General features: G+C 32.8%; 1 protein-coding gene across 1 annotated transcript; it reads right to left on the bottom strand.

Moving 5' to 3' along the window:
- Positions 1-12,334: 12,334 nt before the first annotated feature.
- On the bottom strand, positions 12,335-18,968 carry LOC130901808 (atypical protein kinase C-like). The gene is made up of 2 exons (XM_057813415.1): positions 18,679-18,968; positions 12,335-15,143 (listed from the first exon to the last, which is right to left on the bottom strand). Exon 2 carries the CDS (start codon positions 15,124-15,126, stop codon positions 13,531-13,533), a length of 1,596 nt encoding a protein of 531 aa, XP_057669398.1. The 5' UTR covers positions 15,127-15,143; positions 18,679-18,968; the 3' UTR covers positions 12,335-13,530.
- Positions 18,969-21,048: the final 2,080 nt, after the last annotated feature.

A 21,048-nucleotide genomic window follows, 5' to 3' on the forward strand; every position in this document is an offset into this window, starting at 1 on the left:
AAGTTGACAGAATAATTAAAGAAAACCGCAGATTTACCATTACGGCTTTGTCTACGGAATTTCCAGAAGTTTCTGACGTTTGACTGAACGGTTGGGTTCATTGGAAGCAACTTTCTCTGAAGAGGGTATTGGAAAGGTTGTCCACAGATATGACAAATGTCTCAATCTCTTCGGTGATTATGTCGAAAAGTGTACCAATCTTTTGATAATAAAATTATTGTTTTATATGAACTTGTCTTTTATTTATTTATCATAAAAGCGTACTGAGTAGTCAATAAACGAAAAGAGAATGCTCAAAAGAAATTAAAGCGATTGTACTCTGAATAGAATTAGTAACTAACCTTATGAGTTACGTTTAAATTGAGGCGTGGCAAGTTTCACATATGAAAACCGAAGTTACTCATAAGACCCCCACCGTATTATGAAAAATAAATAGTTCTATGTAGAACTATGAAAATTTTTTCCGAAAAAACACTATTTATACTAACTTAAGTGACTATTATATAAGTGAGTATTTAAGAGTCTCGCAAATCTCTGACGCAACGTTTGCCTCGAAACTTTTCAAATTTCTAAAAAAAGACGTGCTTCGAAGAAACCGGTTCAATATTTTCCTCAAAAAATTTTCCCCACCGCTGTGTTCTTCTCCGTAGTTATTTTTACAACGAATAATCGGCACCCACGAAAAATTTATTTACAATCTAATTTTAGAGAAAAACGGACCAATTGATACGCGGATTTTGCTTTTGATTTTTATTAGATGTTTAAAAGTAATTTTGAGAAATTATGATCTCTAGTTTGACGCGACGCGTGCCACATAGGTGATGCCATATTTTAATTAAATCTTTTCATCATCACACTTTATTCAAATCATACTGTTTCTTTGTTTGCATGGTACAAAATTTGTAATCAATATTCAACTAACTTACCGTTAACCAAACAACTTGAAATTTTACTTTCTCGTTTACTCCTTATGACAATAAATGAATCAATTAACAAATCTACTAATTAATTAACCAATTAACCAAGTAACTATTCCTTATGGAGAAGTCTGTTCATGATTTCATCAATAGATGGCGCTAGTATCGATGAGAATTTCTATATAGTTTACTATTAACAAATAGGGTATAAAATAATCACGAATTACTTCTCATGTAAGTAATTATAATTGATTCTTGGAGCTGACTATTTAAAAAAATATTAGAATTCGAAACTCTCCCCCAATAGGTCAAACTCACCCTCGCGACTACTTATAACATTAAGTTTTGGTAGCCAACTGCGATATCTTAGTAACGAGACTAGCCATCGACACGAAATTTATATTTTGTCGCTATTTTGTTACTACATTGTGGTTTAATCTTAAAATTCCAGAAGCCACCCCTACAGTATTTGATAGAAACACCTTTAGGCAACAAATTCATTTCACTAGCTCCCGAGTTCTTGTATTTGGCTGTAACATGCCATTCGGCTTCGTTTTTCCTCAAATATTTTGAATACTCCTTTGTTCACGTATTGTGGCTCAGTAGTCACTTCTGTTTTATTTGTTATCGACCTCCCACTGCATTCGAGAAATTCATTAAAACCTCGGTTTGTATACTAAATCGTCCTCTACCTATCTACACTCAAGCGACAATGATTCTTGAAGTGAAATTGAAGATACTGTATTGACACAAATTTTGGACGATGCAATCAAACGTAAGCCCCGAATAGTAATTCAGGAGCTTACGTTTGATTGGACTAGAAAACCTGAAAATTCTATAATTTTATAAGAAAAACAAATAATTGTACTAAGTAGATTAGAAATAATAGAAATAATAGAAAGAAAGAAATAATGATCTTGCTTGGTTGTTGTCTAATAATGATTTACAAAAGTGCGGTATCTACGAATAGACGTCAGTTACTTACTCCAAACTGTACTTCAATAACCTCTAAAAACCAAAAGACGCTTCCAAGGAGTATTGTCTGAAAAAAAAATCTCTTTGTCTTCCAAAAGTGATAGTACGTATCAATCAATTGACGAGACGACGACAAAATTCAAAGATCATCTCTAAAACCAATCTAACGAGGTATAAAACTATGGACAAGAGGTGATTCCAAAACTAGGTACGTATACGATGGAAATATTTACTCCGTAAATAAAATCCACGCAAGAAAACATACTTGATGATAGATTTGTGAAGAAATAAAATAGATCATTTTGAGATACGAACATAGATTCATATTTTGACTGATGTTTTACCTCAATCCATCTTTTACATACACCACCATATGCTGCGGTTCATAATGACTGGTATTATAAAAAGAAAAACAAACGATTCATTTACATACGTGTAACAGTGACAGTTCCGTACTGCAAAACCCTTTCGGGACGCTCTGGAGTAGATAACTTTAACTAGCCACTTCAATGTTGACTTTTGACAGTTGACAGTTTCACTTCGATGGTTTTGCATAACCTTAATTTTTTAATTTTCTGAAATTATTTGTTTTATCCGAAGTTTTGTCTAAATTGATGATTAACAATGAATGATGATGAAAAAGAAAACATCAGCGATGAAGAGTTACTCGAATCCACGCCACCTGATCTCACCGAAGAAAGCAATGCGGCCGTTCTTAATTCGTTACCGGATAAATCTCGTGTAAGGTACGAAAAACATAAATAGCTGTTTATGAAGTGGTGTCAAAAGAAAAAGGCGAAAAACCCAACGGAAAACGTAGTGCTCGCTTATTTTTCAGAAAAATATAAAATCTGGAAAAATTCTACTTTATGGTCTACATTCTCGATGATTATAAGTACTCTCACAATAAAACATCATCATCATTCATTGTTATTCATTAATTTAGACAAAACTTCGGATAAAACCAATAGTTTCAGAAAATTAAAAATTTAAGGTTATGCAAAATCATCGAAGTGAAACTGTCAACTGTCAATATTGAAGTTGTCTACTCCAGAGCGTCCCGAAAGTGTTTTGCAGTACGGAACTGTCATTTTCACTACATGGAACACTCCAAGCGCAACTTTCGGTATGTAAATGAATACAGAACGAACAACTTTCAGATGACGTCGTCTAAAACAGAAATTACCCGATTCAATTATATTTCATAATAAATTTGTGGGAGGCATCGCTCACGCTTATTAAATGATATCACAGTGTGATTCGGATAGCAAAAGTTCCAACTGATGGCGAAAGGTTTTCTACTTGTCAAAGAAACAAGATGTTCAAAACTGCCGTTTATAAATTTTATTATACCAATAGCAGAAAATATGATAACGATTGAAGAAAATAATCCATCAAATAGGACCAGATAATGTTGGAGATCATCTGACTGGTCAAAAAAGAAAAGAGGACAAAGATCACTTGTCAAATGCGCTCTGCAATGATTATTTTCCTCATCATCATTCGTGATTACCTTGTATATATGCAATAAAAAAGGAATGTTGATGATTTTCTCTTATTTTCTTTTAGTTTTAGTGCAACATATATTTTATATGCTTCACTATTTTAGTTTCTCACCCACTCACCAATACTATTAGGATAATATGACCGAAATATTATTTTGTAATTCGCGGATGATTCCAGAAGTATCCGAACAAAGAAAATACAAAAGTTTTGGAAAAAATATGTTTATTTTTTCAACGTTATCTCATTTTCGCTCCATATACTTTTCCAATAACGGATGTGTGTGCTGGTGCATTGTCTTGATGAAACAACACTTTCTTCTTAGCCAAATGCGGCCGTTTCTTCGCTCAAAACATGCAATAACTTCGCATAATATTCGAGGTTGATAGTTTTTCCTTTTTCAAGATAGTCAATGCAAATTATCCCACGCGCATTCCAAAAAAGCGACGCCATGACCTTGCCTGCAGGTGGAACGGTATTTGCTTTCTTTGGAGCCGGCTCTCTGATTTCAGTTCAGTTTGATAGTTCTTTTCTTTCGGGTGTGAAGGGATGGACCCACGTTTCATCCATTGTTATGAAACTGCACAAAAATTCGGCTTTATTCTTGTGAAAAATTGCCAAGCACTCGATGGAAACATCACGACGCTGCTTTTGTTCCATTATGAGCACCGATCTTGCACACAGCTTTCTCGTGTCTAAATTTTCAGTTAATATAATTTTTGAAATGCCTTCTATGTCTGCTAGCACACGCACTTTCAATCGACGATCATCCGGTACCGCTTTGTGGATTTACTTCAACATTTCTGGTGGTATTTTTTCATCAACTACCGATATCTCTGGTTCTTCTGGAACCATCCTAAAAATTTTGTTCTATAAATAATATACGAATTATTAAAATGAAAAAATCGTATTGAAAGATTTGAGGAATCGAAATTGAGGTGTGTTATAAGTGAAATGAATTAGATACGTATTAAGAAAACAAAAGGGCGTTTTACGTAAAAACGATGCTGACCTCGCTCAATTCATAGTCACATACTCGCATATGTAAATATTGGTATGTGCATTAATGTAAAATGCGTTTTAATTTCAAAATAAACACGTTAATATTAGTAGTAAACAGTAAAAGTAATCGAAACATTAACATAAAGTATATTGGTTATCATGTGCAGACAGAAGTTGCTGTTTAGCAAGAAAATTAATGAACAAATAAATTGGAAATTTATTCGAATTATATAAACAGCACGTTTATTGTTGCGTAAATTTGGAATATAAGCATTAATTATGAGTATTTTTCAAGGTAGAATAATTGAACTATTAAGTAGACAGTTGAAAGTAAATATGGAATTTCTCAGAATAGACAGATTTATTCAGTTTAGAAACCGAGAGGCCAATTTTTATTTGAATTCGACTTGGAAAAGCAACTTTTCAAACCTAAAATGACTCAGAAAACTCAATTTTTCATAATATTATACTTAGTTCAAACATATTTATTCAGTTTACTATGAGAAAGACCAATTTTTATTTGAATTCAACTTGGAAAAGCAGCTTTTCAAACAAAAAAGACTCAGAAAACTCAATTTATGATATTATACTTAGTTCAAACATATTTTTCCCAAAAAACGATTTGGAGAAGCAATTTTTTAATTGAATTTGACTCAGAAAATTCAATTTTTCATAATATTATACTTAGTTCAAACATATTTATTCAGTTTACTATGAGAAAGACCAATTTTTATTTGAATTCGACTTGGAAAAGCAACTTTTCAAACCTAAAATGACTCAGAAAACTCAATTTTTCATAATATTATACTTAATTCAAACATATTTTTCCAGTTTACTATCAGGAAAACCAATTTCTACCTGAATTCGATTTGGAAAACCAATTTTTTAATTTAATTTGACTCAGAAAACTCAATTTTTCATAATATTATACTTAGTTCAAACATATTTATTCAGTTTACTATGAGAAAGACCAATTTTTATTTGAATTCGACTTGGAAAAGCAGCTTTTCAAACAAAAAAGACTCAGAAAACTCAATTTATGATATTATACTTAGTTCAAACATATTTTTCCCAAAAAACGATTTGGAGAAGCAATTTTTTAATTGAATTTGACTCAGAAAATTCAATTTTTCATAATATTATACTTAGTTCAAACATATTTATTCAGTTTACTATGAGAAAGACCAATTTTTATTTGAATTCGACTTGGAAAAGCAGCTTTTCAAACATAAAATAACTCAGAAAACTCAATTTATGATATTATACTTAGTTCAAACATTTTTTTCCCAAAAACGATTTGGAGAAGCAATTTTTTAATTGAATTTGACTCAGAAAATTCAATTTTTGAAAAGATTATCCTCAGACCAGACATATTTATCCAATTTACTATCAGAAAGACCAATTTCTACCTGAATTCGATTTGGAGAATCAATTTGTTGACTGAATTTGACTCAGAAAACTCAATTTTTGATAAGATTATTCTCAGAACAGACATATTTAACCAGTTTACTATCAGAAAGACCAATTTCTACCTGAATTCGATTTGGAGAATCAATTTGTTAACTGAATTTGACTCAGAAAACTCAATTTTTGATAATATTATTCTCAGAATAGACAAATTTATTCAGTTTAATATCAGAAAGGCCAATTTCTATCTGAATATGATTTGGAAAAGCAATTTTTTAACCTAATTTGATTGAGAAAACTCAAACTTTGATAAAACTATACTCAGAATCGAATCGAATTGAAATCAAGACACCCAGTTTGTGATCAAATTGGATCCAGACATATCAATTTTCGACAAAAAAGCCAATTTTGAGCCAACGTAGATTCATATAAGAACTTTTTTGACCGAATTTGACTCAATAAGTTCAATTTTTAATCAAACTCAACTGAGGAAAGCAACTTTTGCTCAAGATAACCCAGGTTTGTACAAATATCTCGAACTAAAACACCTTTAAATCTTATTCTTTACATCAGGTCTGTCCCACGCGAATAGCATCATTAAATCGTAATCTCTTGTAAACTCCACAAGTTTTGATTTTGAAGTGATTATATCTATATTGATCTTACATACACTTTCAAACATAAATAAAGTTTTCCTATTGTTATCACAACATAATCTTTCAGCAATTCTTAGATTAGAGATCTGGTTTTGAACGCAGTTTCCCAAAAACGTCTGTTGATTGCCTGCCCACATAGTAAAACTAATCCTATTAGTCCTTACAGATTAATATGTAGTGAGGATTTAGCATCGAAATGGAAAATCAGATAGCTTAACACTTAGCAGTTCGTGCCTCATTTGACAGTTTATGTGAGATTAGAGCCCCTCCAGGGTATAATTCGCCCGACTTTTTTTTATCATTCAGTCCTCAAATATATTTTTTATTGTCAATATCAATAATTTAACGAAAACAACTTATACAACTTTACTAAAAATGAACTATTGAGAGATTGCATTCATTACGTAGGACTAATTAATTTCCGAAGCTAAAGAAAATCATTTGCAGCCGGTATAAACATAGAATGATTGTGTAAATCAATCGAATACGAATTTAAAATTTTCGTTGGATAACTTTCACGATGCCAAACATGTTTTTTAACAATCATTTCAATACATTTACCGTTTCCTATTTATACATATTCAAACTCTAGCCAACAAAACTTTTTAATTGTTTAAGACCATAATCACTATTAACAACTGTCAATGGTTTTCACGATATTTGTTAATTCGAAACTAAATCAACTATAAACAATTATAATAAGGAATGCAGACCAGATACAGTTTTACATAGCTTTGAACGAATTGTCGAAGCATTTCCTCGAAAACATGTGATTTGATCGTTTCAACCTCTTCGTCAAGTGTAAAAAAACGTTGACCTTGCAATTTATTTTTGATCTGTGGAAATAACAGGAAATCAACAAAGATTGTATGATCAATTCGATGTTTCAACTGTTCAAAAACGTTTTTGTATGAACTGATGTGTAAGACCTCGCTTTGTCGTGGTGGAATTCGATTCGTCTTCTGCGATTGGTTTCCCTGATTTTTTCGAAAACTTCTGGCAAACACTAGTACTAGTACTAGTGTACCCTTGAGTATTTACAGTTCTATGATGCTCGTTTCGAAAGACCCATACAATCGATTGTTCATATGCATAGATCTATGATTCGTCGCCTGTCACAATCTTATAGACGTCATTTGAAGCACCGCGATTGAATTTTCTGAGCATTTGTTTGCAAGATTTTGTTTTGAGTGATTGTCAAATTATGCGGCTCGAGATGGTGCTTCATCACCAAAAGTCGAAGCGAGTTTATCGATCCACTGCTGTTGGATTAATCCAAGTCATCTGCATCTATAAACAATTCAAATAGCACTCCTATGACAACATATCATACCTTCACCGTAAAACTTTATGGCATTTTCAGATTTGATATCAGTGTTGCCATATGTCAAAACTCAAGTAGCAACCTCTTATCCATCAGCAGTTCAGGACGTAGACGGTGAAAACATATATCTTTACCAAAATTTAAAAAACACATTTAGATAATTAGAAGGCATTAATTTTAAAACAACGATTATTGAAAAACAAAGGACACGACACGAAAACTCAATCCACATCTAATTGAATATACACATGAAAATAATACCATGATCGACAATTATTTTGAAGGAATTGAGGTTATTCTTATTTATATTAGTATTATTCTCTATTTATAAGTTTGGCAACATTGGATGAATTCCGAGTCTGGAAAAGCATACTTTTTACCGCATTTTTTACAAAAAAAATTACTAGCGTTTCATTTGTCCGTCCATCTGTTTATAGGAATGATATATTTCCACAGGAAGCATGTAGTAATCCAGGGTTTTTTTTCATTTAATTCCTGTGTAGCTGTAGATGTGCAGAAACTGTAGAATTTTTTGGGATCAGTAAGAAAAAAATAATTAAATTAATCTACATGAGCTTCCATAGTCATCAAATGATATAAATTGAGGTGAATTCGACATCAATCGACGCCAATATACATCAAAAGACATCCATCAACATGATATGCCAATAGACGTCAATTGCCTTCAATAGACGTCAAATCATGTTATTTTTTATTTCATAAACCAATTATTAGGAGAATTAATAAGAAATAATGAGGACAAAATTATTAAATAAAGCATATTATTAATATTTTATTTTTTATGGAAACTTTTTTCTATAAATTATGATTTTTGTTAACATCTACTGATTGCTAACGGTAAAAAAAGCGCTGTAATCTCGCGCCGAGAGTTATTTGTTATCATTTTAGCGCCACGTAAACTACACTACCAACTGTTATAAATATAGGCGCGGAATTTGAATATTTTGAACTAAACTAAATGATGATGAATAGATATATATTAATGTTAAAAAGAAATCCAACCAACACTGGTCGTTTTCGGATAGTTATAAATGTTATGGTAGAACAAGAAATTTTAGATGAAATTGATTTACACCCGGAAACAAGGCACTAGAAAAATTTTAACACTCTAAATATCAGCCATTTATCTGTGTAACGAGATTTAAAAGAGCAGCAGTTATAACCTTACCTTACCTAGAAATTTTCCTCAACGAGCTACATTTTGTGAATGGTTAATATACGAAACGCGACAAAATCCTCAATTTTTAAATAATCTATCATAAATTTTCACAATAAACACGAATGAGTAGACGAGAATTCCCAGACAATTAAATGGAATTTCTCGAAAATGATCTCTTGAAGACATCGCACTCAATATCAGGGATTCATACACAATGATGCTCCAGTACACTTCAGATGCAACATAACCCAACCGTTGAATTGATTCAGGATGGCCCCAACCTCCTTGATCTCCAGAGTTAAACCCTTGTGATTTCTGTTTATCGGGTTAGCTTAAATCATTAGTCTAGACGACACCCAAAGTTCAAATAGCGTGTGACCCCTCAAACAGGTAGGTAGTGTTCATGCATTTTGGCGAAAGGTGGTTATTTCGAGCATTTATTATGAATTTACATTTTACTGTTTTCCATTTAAGTTATTAAAAAAAATATGAAATGAGGTGTCTATTTTTCTCTACAGCTAGTGGTTTAAAAAGAAAAAATAAAATACGGATTTTAAGTTTAATAAAACTTCATCTTGAAAAAAGGCTTTGATATGAAATAAAGTAAGGGTTAATAATTTCACCCTCGTATACTATAACAGAAATATTGAAAAAATACCCCTGGTTAGTCCTTTGCGAGTACACGAAAATGACAGAATTTCAAGTTCCTAGCTTTACTGAAATTTTGGAAAAAAATAAAAACTCAATTCTAGTCACCACATTTTAATGGTGATATCTCCGAAAGGAGTGGGCCGAGTATAATAATAATTTTGTTATAGGAAAGACCCATCTTTATTTAATACGAGCAATCACCTCCTGAATTTTGTCGAATGAATTTAGAAACACCCTGTATATTTATCGTACGTAATGAATAACAAGTATCCGTATATATTTTCGTTTGAGATCTTCAAGCATAAAACATATATGTATCTCCTTGAAGCTTGTATAGACTATAAAAATAATAGAATGAGCGTTTTGTAAACCTCAAATGAGTAATTCATCGTACATTTCCAATTGGAAATCGGGAAAATCCCATAAAATGAGCATATAAGTCGTAATAAATATAATCGAATATAACAATCACGAACTCGCTTTCCCTTTCTCTCTCTCTCGATATTCCGACAGAATAAAATGTAAGGATATTGACCCTTGGCTTAAGGAAAGTTTTCCCAGGACGAATGTGAGAGATTTCCAATAAGAAACAGACGGAAGTGGTTGCTTTTGGTTACGGAAGCAAGATTAACGGCACTTCCTTGATTTCCGGTTAAGATGTCACTATTGAAAAATCGAGATCTTACGTCAGACATAATTCTCAGTAGGCTCGACCAACTAATATTGTTGTCTAATTACCAAACAAAGGAATAATTCTAGGAGAAAACTGACAAAATTTCTATAACCTCAGTTATATATAAACAAATTTTAAATTGACAGCGCTTAAATTTGACAAGTCAAAGTACGTTAATTAACAAATAGCAGTCATTCAATGGTTTGTATAGTTCTTCCAATATCAATTGCAGATTATAAAAACCCGTGCCGGCAATTTTGTTTGATCTACCGTAGGCGTAGATACCTCATTTTATAAATTTATTATTTTTATGAATAAAAGGCAATTGAATCATTTTAAATTGGACAACGTTATTTAGACAGATGTACTTAATTGTAGTCCTACTTGGAACTTGGAAAAAAATCATTATTATATCTCGTTAACATGCTACAACTGATTATTAAATTATAAAACGTAAATAGACGAGTAAAATGTGCTTGCCTGTTAGGAAGTTTGGTTTAAACAGGGTACCAGACGTGATCTGAGCCCTTTTTGTATCCCATTCGTCTATTAGAACTTCGGTAGTCTTTTACCTTTAATCTTATCGCCCGAATTATTCTTGTCGATTCGGTTATTTCCATCCGTTTATTCAGTTTTTTGTGTTTAAAACCACATACTGACAAAACTTGAAGCAATATTCCTAAACTGGTATAGTTGTGATTTGCTATTTTTCAATCTGTTTGGCTAATAAACCAAAGAATATTTTTATTGTAAATTATTGTTTAAAAAAGAAATATATATTTAAAATGAAAAAATTCTAATACATCTCTCTTCAGGAACGGTTTGTTTGCTATGTAGTAGATGTTCTAGACGGGCTCTGGGACGTAAGTGACATAGTAGTAGTCATATCGGGCGCCTAACCACAGCATCGAAATGTGGGGTGTGTTAAAAATATGTGACTTGTGTCGACGAAACGGCGATAACGTCAAAATTGGAATATTGGGGATCCACAGCAACCCTTTTCGTAACTACTCGATAAATGAAAAATTTATTTACTCTAGTTAATTCAGCAATTTCTGATTATTTTCCTTTTTTTTAAACATTCGAATATATTTAAAATAACTTGCTGTGTTTGTATATCTAAATTTTTAATATTAAATTCATACCTGTCTTTATTTTATATTTATTTAAAGAAATTTATGAATGAAATGAACGCCACTGCTTATTGCAGGCCGTCTGGCAGGAATATTTCAAAGAAATTGTGTACATACGCCTTTCGACAGCTTCGGCTAATAGAAATGCATTTATGTTTACGATTCGATGTTTTCATTGATAAATGATAAGTCCATGTAGACTGACGGTTTGTCAGATGTTTACTGAATTTTATACGGGGAGTAAATATCTTTTTTCATTTCCTCGCGTAATTGTCTTCTGCAATTGATATTGGAACAACTATAACCTTTAATTTGTTGCAGTTTTGATAATTGAGAAAATAGAATCGATTACAAAAAAAAACTCGAAATGATGCGTGATGTTCTAAAGAAGCTGGCGCCTTTCCACTACAATATAAGTTGGGTTTGTTTAGTAAATATATTGTTATTTAACATACAAGGTATGAAAAAAAATTATTAAAACGTTGTATCAACTTTATGTTTAGTTTCTCATTAGCTTCTTCTTCTTAGCGTGCCGTATCCCCTTGACGTTGACGATCAGAATGGCAAAACTCTCTCTATTATGAGATAGTCTAAATAACTGTCCTGTTTCTCTTATCCTAGTCTATGGTTCTCTTATATTCTTCAACCAAGAGGCTTAATGTTATCCAGCAACTCACGAACCGCATTTGCTCTGTTATTGCATGCGTCTATATAACCACATTTCAAAGGCATCTAAGCGATTAATTATTTACGGTCTTGAAAATATCTGCGTCGAAGTCAATGGCAACAATGACGAAAATGTCGAGTCTAGTTCAATAGCCCAGTCAATGTTGGTTATAGATTTTTTTTAATGTACAGTATTGACTTAGATTTTATATAGAAATTGTAGGATTTAAAGAAATAATTTGCTCTCGTGAGATAACAGAAAAATAATTTTATTATAAATATCATATGAGTTTATTACTAAATAAATATACATAATAAATACATAAAAATAATAAAGCATTTGTAAATCATAGACGTATCAGTTCTTTTATTATTACCACATTGCAAATGAAACCCACCTCATAAAATTTGTTTTTATATAGGGTGTGGATATAAAACGAGGCCTCGGCATAAGTTTTTTTAACACAAACTACCTATTTAGCCCTATTAGCCGATAAATAGTCGGCAAAAATGAAAAAATTGTAGAGAAACTAGTCTTGTTAGAAACATTCAAATTTCTAAACGTTGTAAGGTATCAGAGTGAAATTTTGAGTTGTATTAAGTGTTGAAGATAAATTTTTGTAATACTACATGTCAAATTATCTCGTTATTACATGATCTAATACACGAAAAGTACCATTAATACAAAATTCAGTTACATCAAGATTTCAACGATGATTATTCGGATAGTTGTATACATTTTTGTGATATTTTTCAGTATTTATGTAACCGGAACCGATGTTTTATTAATAATAATTATGATGGCTCAACACCCCTCGAGGGGTAACGTCGCAAAAATAATCTCTAGATCTTCTTGTTGGGGTGGACCTACTCCTACCCTACTTAAGACATATTCCTCCTCTTTTAATCATTTTGTCCTGGGCCTATTATTCTACCACTGGGGTTTTATTGCAAGATATTGTATGCTGTTAACTTTTGACTCGCTGACTTTGATTTTTTTTTCACAATATCTCCGCTAATTTCGTTAGTTATTTCTCGGTTCGTTTTTATCTTATTTGTCAACGTTCCATTGAACAAATTAAATTATCGGATGAGGTTACAGTCATTATCTGAGCGAAAATAATTGATTCATCCATTTGAGAAACAAAATTGTAGTCGATAAAGTCTCTGGATCCCTTCGAAAAAGTTGTAATAATAATATACACTACTTGTAAATATTTTTAAGACGTTTTATAACACAAAAACAAATAAAAATTAAAAAACGCCTTAACTATTCGCAAGCTTACTATGTACTGACGTCATTGCACCGCCATATGGATGGTTTTAACGTGAATCTTAAAGCGTAAATTCACAAACTTGGTTTTATATGTGATAAGAATATATATAAAATTATTATAATAACTTTGCATGTCAAATACCCTATTGCTTTTTTTATTCGTCACATTATAACACAGTTATATCTTCCGACATTAAGAACGGATTGACGTAATCAAAACCCCGAAAAATTGATTGGTCCAATGTGTTTATCAATTCCGAATCTTGCAATGAAAAGAAAACGGTTTCGTTCAAAAATTCAGCAGGAAAATTGGACAAGTCTCTTTTACCTTTCAAATCCGGTATGTATGGTGGCTTGATTTGTTTAGCTTCAAGCTTATTCCATTGTATCGATTGAAAAAACGGGTGTCTTAAGACCTCATTGAATCCTTCAGGTTTTCTGCAACCCAACCGATGCAAAGGATCCTTATTCAAAAATCCTCTCAATACGTTGGATGCTTTAGTACTCAAATTTCTTGGTATCCTTATAGGTTTCTGTAGAATGATTTGAAATAGACAATCTTCTGAATAATCTTCAAAGTTTTCAGAGAGGAAAGGCGACCTACCTACCAGCATCTCATATATCAACACACCTAGAGCCCACCAATCGACTGTAAACCCGTAGTTTTTCCCTTCTAGTACTTCTGGTGCTATATAATTAGGAGTGCCGCAAAAAGTGGTAGTACCCATAACGGAATCTACTCCTTCTTTACACATTCCGTAATCTGTCAATTTGACGTGACCTTCGTGATCCAGAAGAACGTTATCTAATTTCAAATCTCTATAAATGATACCATGGTTGTGTAAGAAATTTAACGCTAGAGAAATTTCTGCCGCGTAAAATCTCCCGTGATTCTCCGGAAGTTTTTTCTGTTTTTGCATGTGATTCATCAAATCCCCGCCCCTAGCGAATTCCATGACAAAAAATAATCTCGTTAACGTTTGAAAAGACGACTGAAGACCAATGAAAAAAGGACGATTCGAGACTAATTTGAAAACGCGCTTTTCAGTCCTTATCCATTCCAGATCGTCATCGGTGATTCCATCTTTTCGTATCACTTTCATCGCGTATAAACGTTTCGTCCGCCGTAATTCCACCAACAAAACTTTCGCGTACGATCCTCTTCCGATCACTTTCAATAAATCGAAATCGGATAAAGAGAAACGCTTTTGTTTTTCATAAAAATGTTTTGCTTCCATAGAACAAGATACTCCGATGTTTTTATAACATTTACCATGCACTAAAATATTACACAGTGTACATTTTAAATCTTGTTTTCCTAGTCCCCATACTCGTCCCAAACAATAAGCACAATACGACCTAATTTTAAACCTTCTAGGTTCGAATAAGTGCCCGCTGATTTTATAATGTTTTCGCCACCTTTTTGCTCCTCTTTTATAAATAAATTTATTTTCTCCTACACAGAATTGTCCGGGGGCCGGTACACCGTTAAACACATATAAAACTATTGATTCTTTGATTTGGTTTAAGCGAATGGCTTCGTCAAGTTCCGTTTGGGACGATATAGTGCACGGATCACTTTCGGAATCTATCCATTTTATAGTAAAAGTTTGACCCGTAGAAAGTTTACAAAGACACTTTATTTCTTGATACAATATTTCTAAGGTTATAGGTAGACTGAGATACGCGAAGAATAGTTTATCTTCGAAAACGATTTTCAATTTGATGTTGGCAGTGTGTTCGTAAAAGTTAGGCTGAACCATGTTTAGAACTACGTGTTCTGAAAGATAAAATAAATTTCTTTTAAGTATAAAACACATGGAAATCATCCCATAAAGTGAATTAATAGATTTAGAAGAAGAATAATATCATAAAAAGTGTCGAGGAAACGAGAATCGAGCTGAAAAAGGAAATTATTTTTTATGGAGAAGGAGGTTCATTGGATTTAGTCCTGATATAGAAGCTGCTCCTCCGCAGGGTTGGAGTGGTGGTTATTGCTTGTGATTGTACTGCTTCAAGTCGAAAAAAGAAAAAAAATTAACGACTAGGCTGGATTTTTATAGGAAGAAAAAGAGGAAAGCTTAAGCCTCAATAACAAACGATGATTTCTTCCCGGAAAACCGACGATCACGTCTAGGAGACGACTACAACGTCAATAAAAAGTTTCTAGGTGGCGTGAACATTCAAAAATCATCTAGGAGACGAGAGACAAGTGTCTAGGATATGGAAACGACGTTGAAAAACTATGCGTAAATATTATCAAGTATCAAGGATATAAGAGCATCAAAAACACGTGTATGAGACAAAAATAACCTGAATAAAAAGTGTTTAGAACGACCACGATGTTGAAATAGCGTTTAGCAGACAAAAATATTACTAAAATTGTCTGGATAACAGAATCTAGGAATTGAAACATTAGAAAAGTGTCTATGATACGAGATCAATGTTAATAAAACGAAACTAGGAGACGAGAATATTAAAAAAGTTTCTGGGTGACGAAAACGATGTTGGAGAAGTGTTTAGGAGATGTGAGCATCAAATAAGAAACTGATGCTTCTATCCAGAAACCCAAAGTTTGATACTTACAATAAAAAAAACCAATATTAAGACGATTAAACTTTTTTCCTGTTCAAAAAATAGTTATGAAAGATCTGTTTCTCCATTAAATATTTCCAATGTATTGATGAATTATTTGACATAAAGTTTATGTAAGCTATAGAAACATGAAAAAAGTGCCTTGAATGCGAGAACGACATCAAGAAACTTATTTAAGCGATAGAATATTGAAAAGCATATTAAGAAGAAGACAAGACGTCATAAGAACGTGTCTAGGTGGCGGAAAACCGAAATAAGTCCTTAACAGCTAAGAATGGAATAAGAGAAAGAATATCTAGGCTACGAGACATTGAAAAAAGTTCCTAGTAGGCGAGAGCGCCGTTATTAAAGTTTTGTAAGAGACAAAACCTTCAAAAAAACGTGTTTAGAGGGAGAAAATATTTTATAAACATGTGTCTAGGTGGCGGAACAACGAAATAAGTCCTTAACAGCTAAGGATGGAATAAGAGAAAGAATATCTAGGCTACGAGACATTGAAAAAAGTTCCTAGTAGGCGAGAGCGCCGTTATTAAAGTTTTGTAAGAGACAAAACCTTCAAAAAAACGTGTTTAGAGGGAGAAAATATTTTATAAACATGTGTCTAGGTGGCGGAACAACGAAATAAGTCCTTAACAGCTAAGAATGGAATAAGAGAAAGAATATCTAGGCTACGAGACATTGAAAAAAGTTCCTAGTAGGCGAGAGCGCCGTTATTAAAGTTTTGTAAGAGACAAAACCTTCAAAAAAACGTGTTTAGAGGGAGAAAATATTTTATAAACATGTGTCTAGGTGGCGGAACAACGAAATAAGTCCTTAACAGCTAAGAATGGAATAAGAGAAAGAATATCTAGGCTACGAGACATTGAAAAAAGTTCCTAGTAGGCGAGAGCGCCGTTATTAAAGTTTTGTAAGAGACAAAACCTTCAAAAAAACGTGTTTAGAGGGAGAAAATATTTTATAAACATGTGTCTAGGTGGCGGAACAACGAAATAAGTCCTTAACAGCTAAGAATGGAATAAGAGAAAGAATATCTAGGCTACGAGACATTGAAAAAAGTTCCTAGTAGGCGAGAGCGCCGTTATTAAAGTTTTGTAAGAGACAAAACCTTCAAAAAAACGTGTTTAGAGGGAGAAAATATTTTATAAACATGTGTCTAGGTGGCGGAACAACGAAATAAGTCCTTAACAGCTAAGGATGGAATAAGAGAAAGAATATCTAGGCTACGAGACATTGAAAAAAGTTCCTAGTAGGCGAGAGCGCCGTTATTAAAGTTTTGTAAGAGACAAAACCTTCAAAAAAACGTGTTTAGAGGGAGAAAATATTTTATAAACATGTGTCTAGGTGGCGGAACAACGAAATAAGTCCTTAACAGCTAAGAATGGAATAAGAGAAAGAATATCTAGGCTACGAGACATTGAAAAAAGTTCCTAGTAGGCGAGAGCGCCGTTATTAAAGTTTTGTAAGAGACAAAACCTTCAAAAAAACGTGTTTAGAGGGAGAAAATATTTTATAAACATGTGTCTAGGTGGCGGAACAACGAAATAAGTCCTTAACAGCTAAGAATGGAATAAGAGAAAGAATATCTAGGCTACGAGACATTGAAAAAAGTTCCTAGTAGGCGAGAGCGCCGTTATTAAAGTTTTGTAAGAGACAAAACCTTCAAAAAAACGTGTTTAGAGGGAGAAAATATTTTATAAACATGTGTCTAGGTGGCGGAACAACGAAATAAGTCCTTAACAGCTAAGAATGGAATAAGAGAAAGAATATCTAGGCTACGAGACATTGAAAAAAGTTCCTAGTAGGCGAGAGCGCCGTTATTAAAGTTTTGTAAGAGACAAAACCTTCAAAAAAACGTGTTTAGAGGGAGAAAATATTTTATAAACATGTGTCTAGGTGGCGGAACAACGAAATAAGTCCTTAACAGCTAAGAATGGAATAAGAGAAAGAATATCTAGGCTACGAGACATTGAAAAAAGTTCCTAGTAGGCGAGAGCGCCGTTATTAAAGTTTTGTAAGAGACAAAACCTTCAAAAAAACGTGTTTAGAGGGAGAAAATATTTTATAAACATGTGTCTAGGTGGCGGAACAACGAAATAAGTCCTTAACAGCTAAGAATGGAATAAGAGAAAGAATATCTAGGCTACGAGACATTGAAAAAAGTTCCTAGTAGGCGAGAGCGCCGTTATTAAAGTTTTGTAAGAGACAAAACCTTCAAAAAAACGTGTTTAGAGGGAGAAAATATTTTATAAATATATGTCTAGGTGGAATTATAAAAAAGTCTTTAGGAGGCTTGAAAATATAAAAATTGCATAGGAGACAAAAACAAAGAAAAATGTCTAGGATACGAGATCGACTTCGAAAAAGTATTCAAAGGGCGTATCATTAAAAGAGTGTCTTGGACGCGAAAACGAAAATTATAAAAGTATCTAGGGAGGTATAAACAACAAGAAAGTGCCAAGGTAACCACAGCAAGGTTATAAGAAAGATCTAGGAGTGATAACAACGTTTGGTAAATATCTAGGATGCAGAAATTAAGAAAAGGTTCGTGGAAACGTTTACAATATTATAAAAAAGTGTCTACATAAAAAAACGCCTAGAAAGGAAGATCGTCGTTATAAAAAATGTCCTGGTGGCAAAAATGACGTTTTAGGAATCAAAACATTGAAAAATTGCGATAAAATAAATACTGTTCAAGAAGTGAGAAATATTAAAAATCTTACCTGTATAATAATAATATTAAAAACAATACAAACAATACCAAAAATTAAAATCAACTTGTTAGCTTATGGTAGATACAATTTATCAACCTTTCGTTCAAGGAATTCGTATTGGAAACGTCTGATAGTTAATTTCATATTAATTTTAGGTTTATCTATGTTCTTTATCATTATACTCAAGTCACTAATGGTTAAAACACCAAAAAAACAGTAAATAACATTGAAATTTTGGTTTCTAATTAGATTTTGTCTACTTTAAAACTAGCTGTATAGAAAATTATAGAAAAAATATTAGTATCAAGGAGGCAGAACATTAAACAAGCGTCCAACAATTGGCGATAAACCATGATATAATGAAAATTAGTTAATCATCATTATTGCTAACTTTGACTATCACTATTCGTACATGTTCAAAAGACGAGATGCGTTTGACTTGATTGACTTTGAGAAATTCTCCGTTTTATTCGTATTGAACCGATAAAATCTCCGAAGAATATTTGGTTTTGTGATTCACCTACGCGAAAAATTCACTAGATTTTTTTCGCCTAAATATAACACAAAAAGTAACTGTACTGCTTCGTTGGTTGAGACGAGGTCGTAAAGCCTTTTTTCGTTCCTATAAAATTTTTATTATGATACAAAGAATCCTTCAGATTCAATCGGATGAATCACGAGCGGAACTGAATGAATAGGTAGTTGAAGAGAAGACTGTAAACTGCAGATGAGTGAGTTTTTAAATACACGCAGATAAAGTGTTGCTTCAATTATACTCTTAAATTTAAAAGAACAAAACACTTGATTTAGACGCAATATAGAACACAATTTGATAGATTTGACAGTTTTATTGGAATATCCAAACTAGGATTCTGATTACTTTTTAAAAATTGCTAATTATATGCTACAAGAAAGCTTTTATTTATGAATATTTTGAGTTCTGCCGTTCATTTCGAAATTAGTTTTTATCTTCTACAATCAGCCATTGTATATAGCACTTAAAGTCACCAGATTTCGAATCTGATACAACATTATGTTTACCCAAAATCAAAGAAGACGAGAGATCTTCTACAGATTTCTTTTCGCTTCCTTTCATCAATAGATAACTCGACTTGAATGATTCAAAACGCTTAGGTAAAATGTGCAGTAGAGAGACATACACCAGCTCAAGAAAAGCGTCGACGATTTCTATCTTACACGTTTTCAAACCAGCAACAAACTCACGGTGTCGATTTTTTTCCACGAGATAAAATGGAAGGTGTTATCCCTGGAAAAAACCAGAAACTGAAACTGATCTTCAGCTTTGTTGTAAAACTACTCAACCAGAACGTCTTATGCTTCCTTAGTTGATAGCCTATCTGTAATTCGCTGGTGAAGATCGTCGCCAACGCACTGAGAAATGATTATTTTAAATTGAGCTTATTGTACGCTTCGAGTTCTGTCTTTACAGCCTTACTTGAAGTTTCAGATGAAAACTTAAATGATTCCGACCGCATCATACAACTCCAACACGTCCATGTACCACGTCGGCCAATTTTCTGCATTTTTTAATGGTTTGATAGCTTTCATGCAATCCATTTTAGAGCTGGATGAATTCGAACTTAGCGTTTGAGGCAATTACAAAACACACGCAGGCGAAAACCGACACTTCTAGGATCAAGTCTAGGTTGCTTAGATCTCAGATCACAATCTAAACAAGAATTTCAATTAATAGGCTTTTTAATGGTTTGCTCAGCGCACGCGCGTCCGCCATGTTTAAACGGCGGCAATATGAAAGTTTCGGGCACTTTTTCTGGATATGGCCGGGCAACAAGTTGTATCACCTTTGTCACCAATAAAATTAAATGAAATTGTTTGATGGTGCATAATTAGTGCATCCAATGGTAGAAGCTCATAATTGTATTCAATTGAGTCAAATAAAAACATCGTATCACACAAAAACTAGCTACTTTGTCCAGGTTATGATAAATTCTGAAAATTTTTGTTTACATGATCAATCCCTTAAAACCGACCATCACCTCGACATCAACGCTTAACCCACAAATCACATTTACTACACTTGGAACAAATGATTTTTCGCTATTGTTTTAACACGTTCTTGACGGTATTCTAAACAAGGTTTTGGGACAAAAAATATTGATTTTCTAAAAAGGATTCACTTCGTGTATCGCTACGGCATACTCCATAACAACAATGTTTTTTTTGCACCCTAACATTTTTTATTCCAATAAAAATACTTGTCAATTTTTTATTTATAAATATACGTTCATTTTAATTTCACAGATGAGCAATTTTCTTCTTTACTTTTTTTTATTTCAAATTGTATAGAAAACGTAGTGTGTATCGTATGTTTATTTGTAAAGTAGCCGAAAAACATGG

This window comes from Diorhabda carinulata, chromosome X, assembly GCF_026250575.1.
Source record: "Diorhabda carinulata isolate Delta chromosome X, icDioCari1.1, whole genome shotgun sequence".
In the NCBI taxonomy this organism is placed as follows: domain Eukaryota; kingdom Metazoa; phylum Arthropoda; class Insecta; order Coleoptera; family Chrysomelidae; genus Diorhabda; species Diorhabda carinulata.

Coding starts and splice junctions, on each gene's coding strand:
- LOC130901808 (XM_057813415.1), bottom strand. CDS start 15,126: ATGGTTCAGCCTAACTTTTACGAACACACTGCCAACATCAAATTGAAA.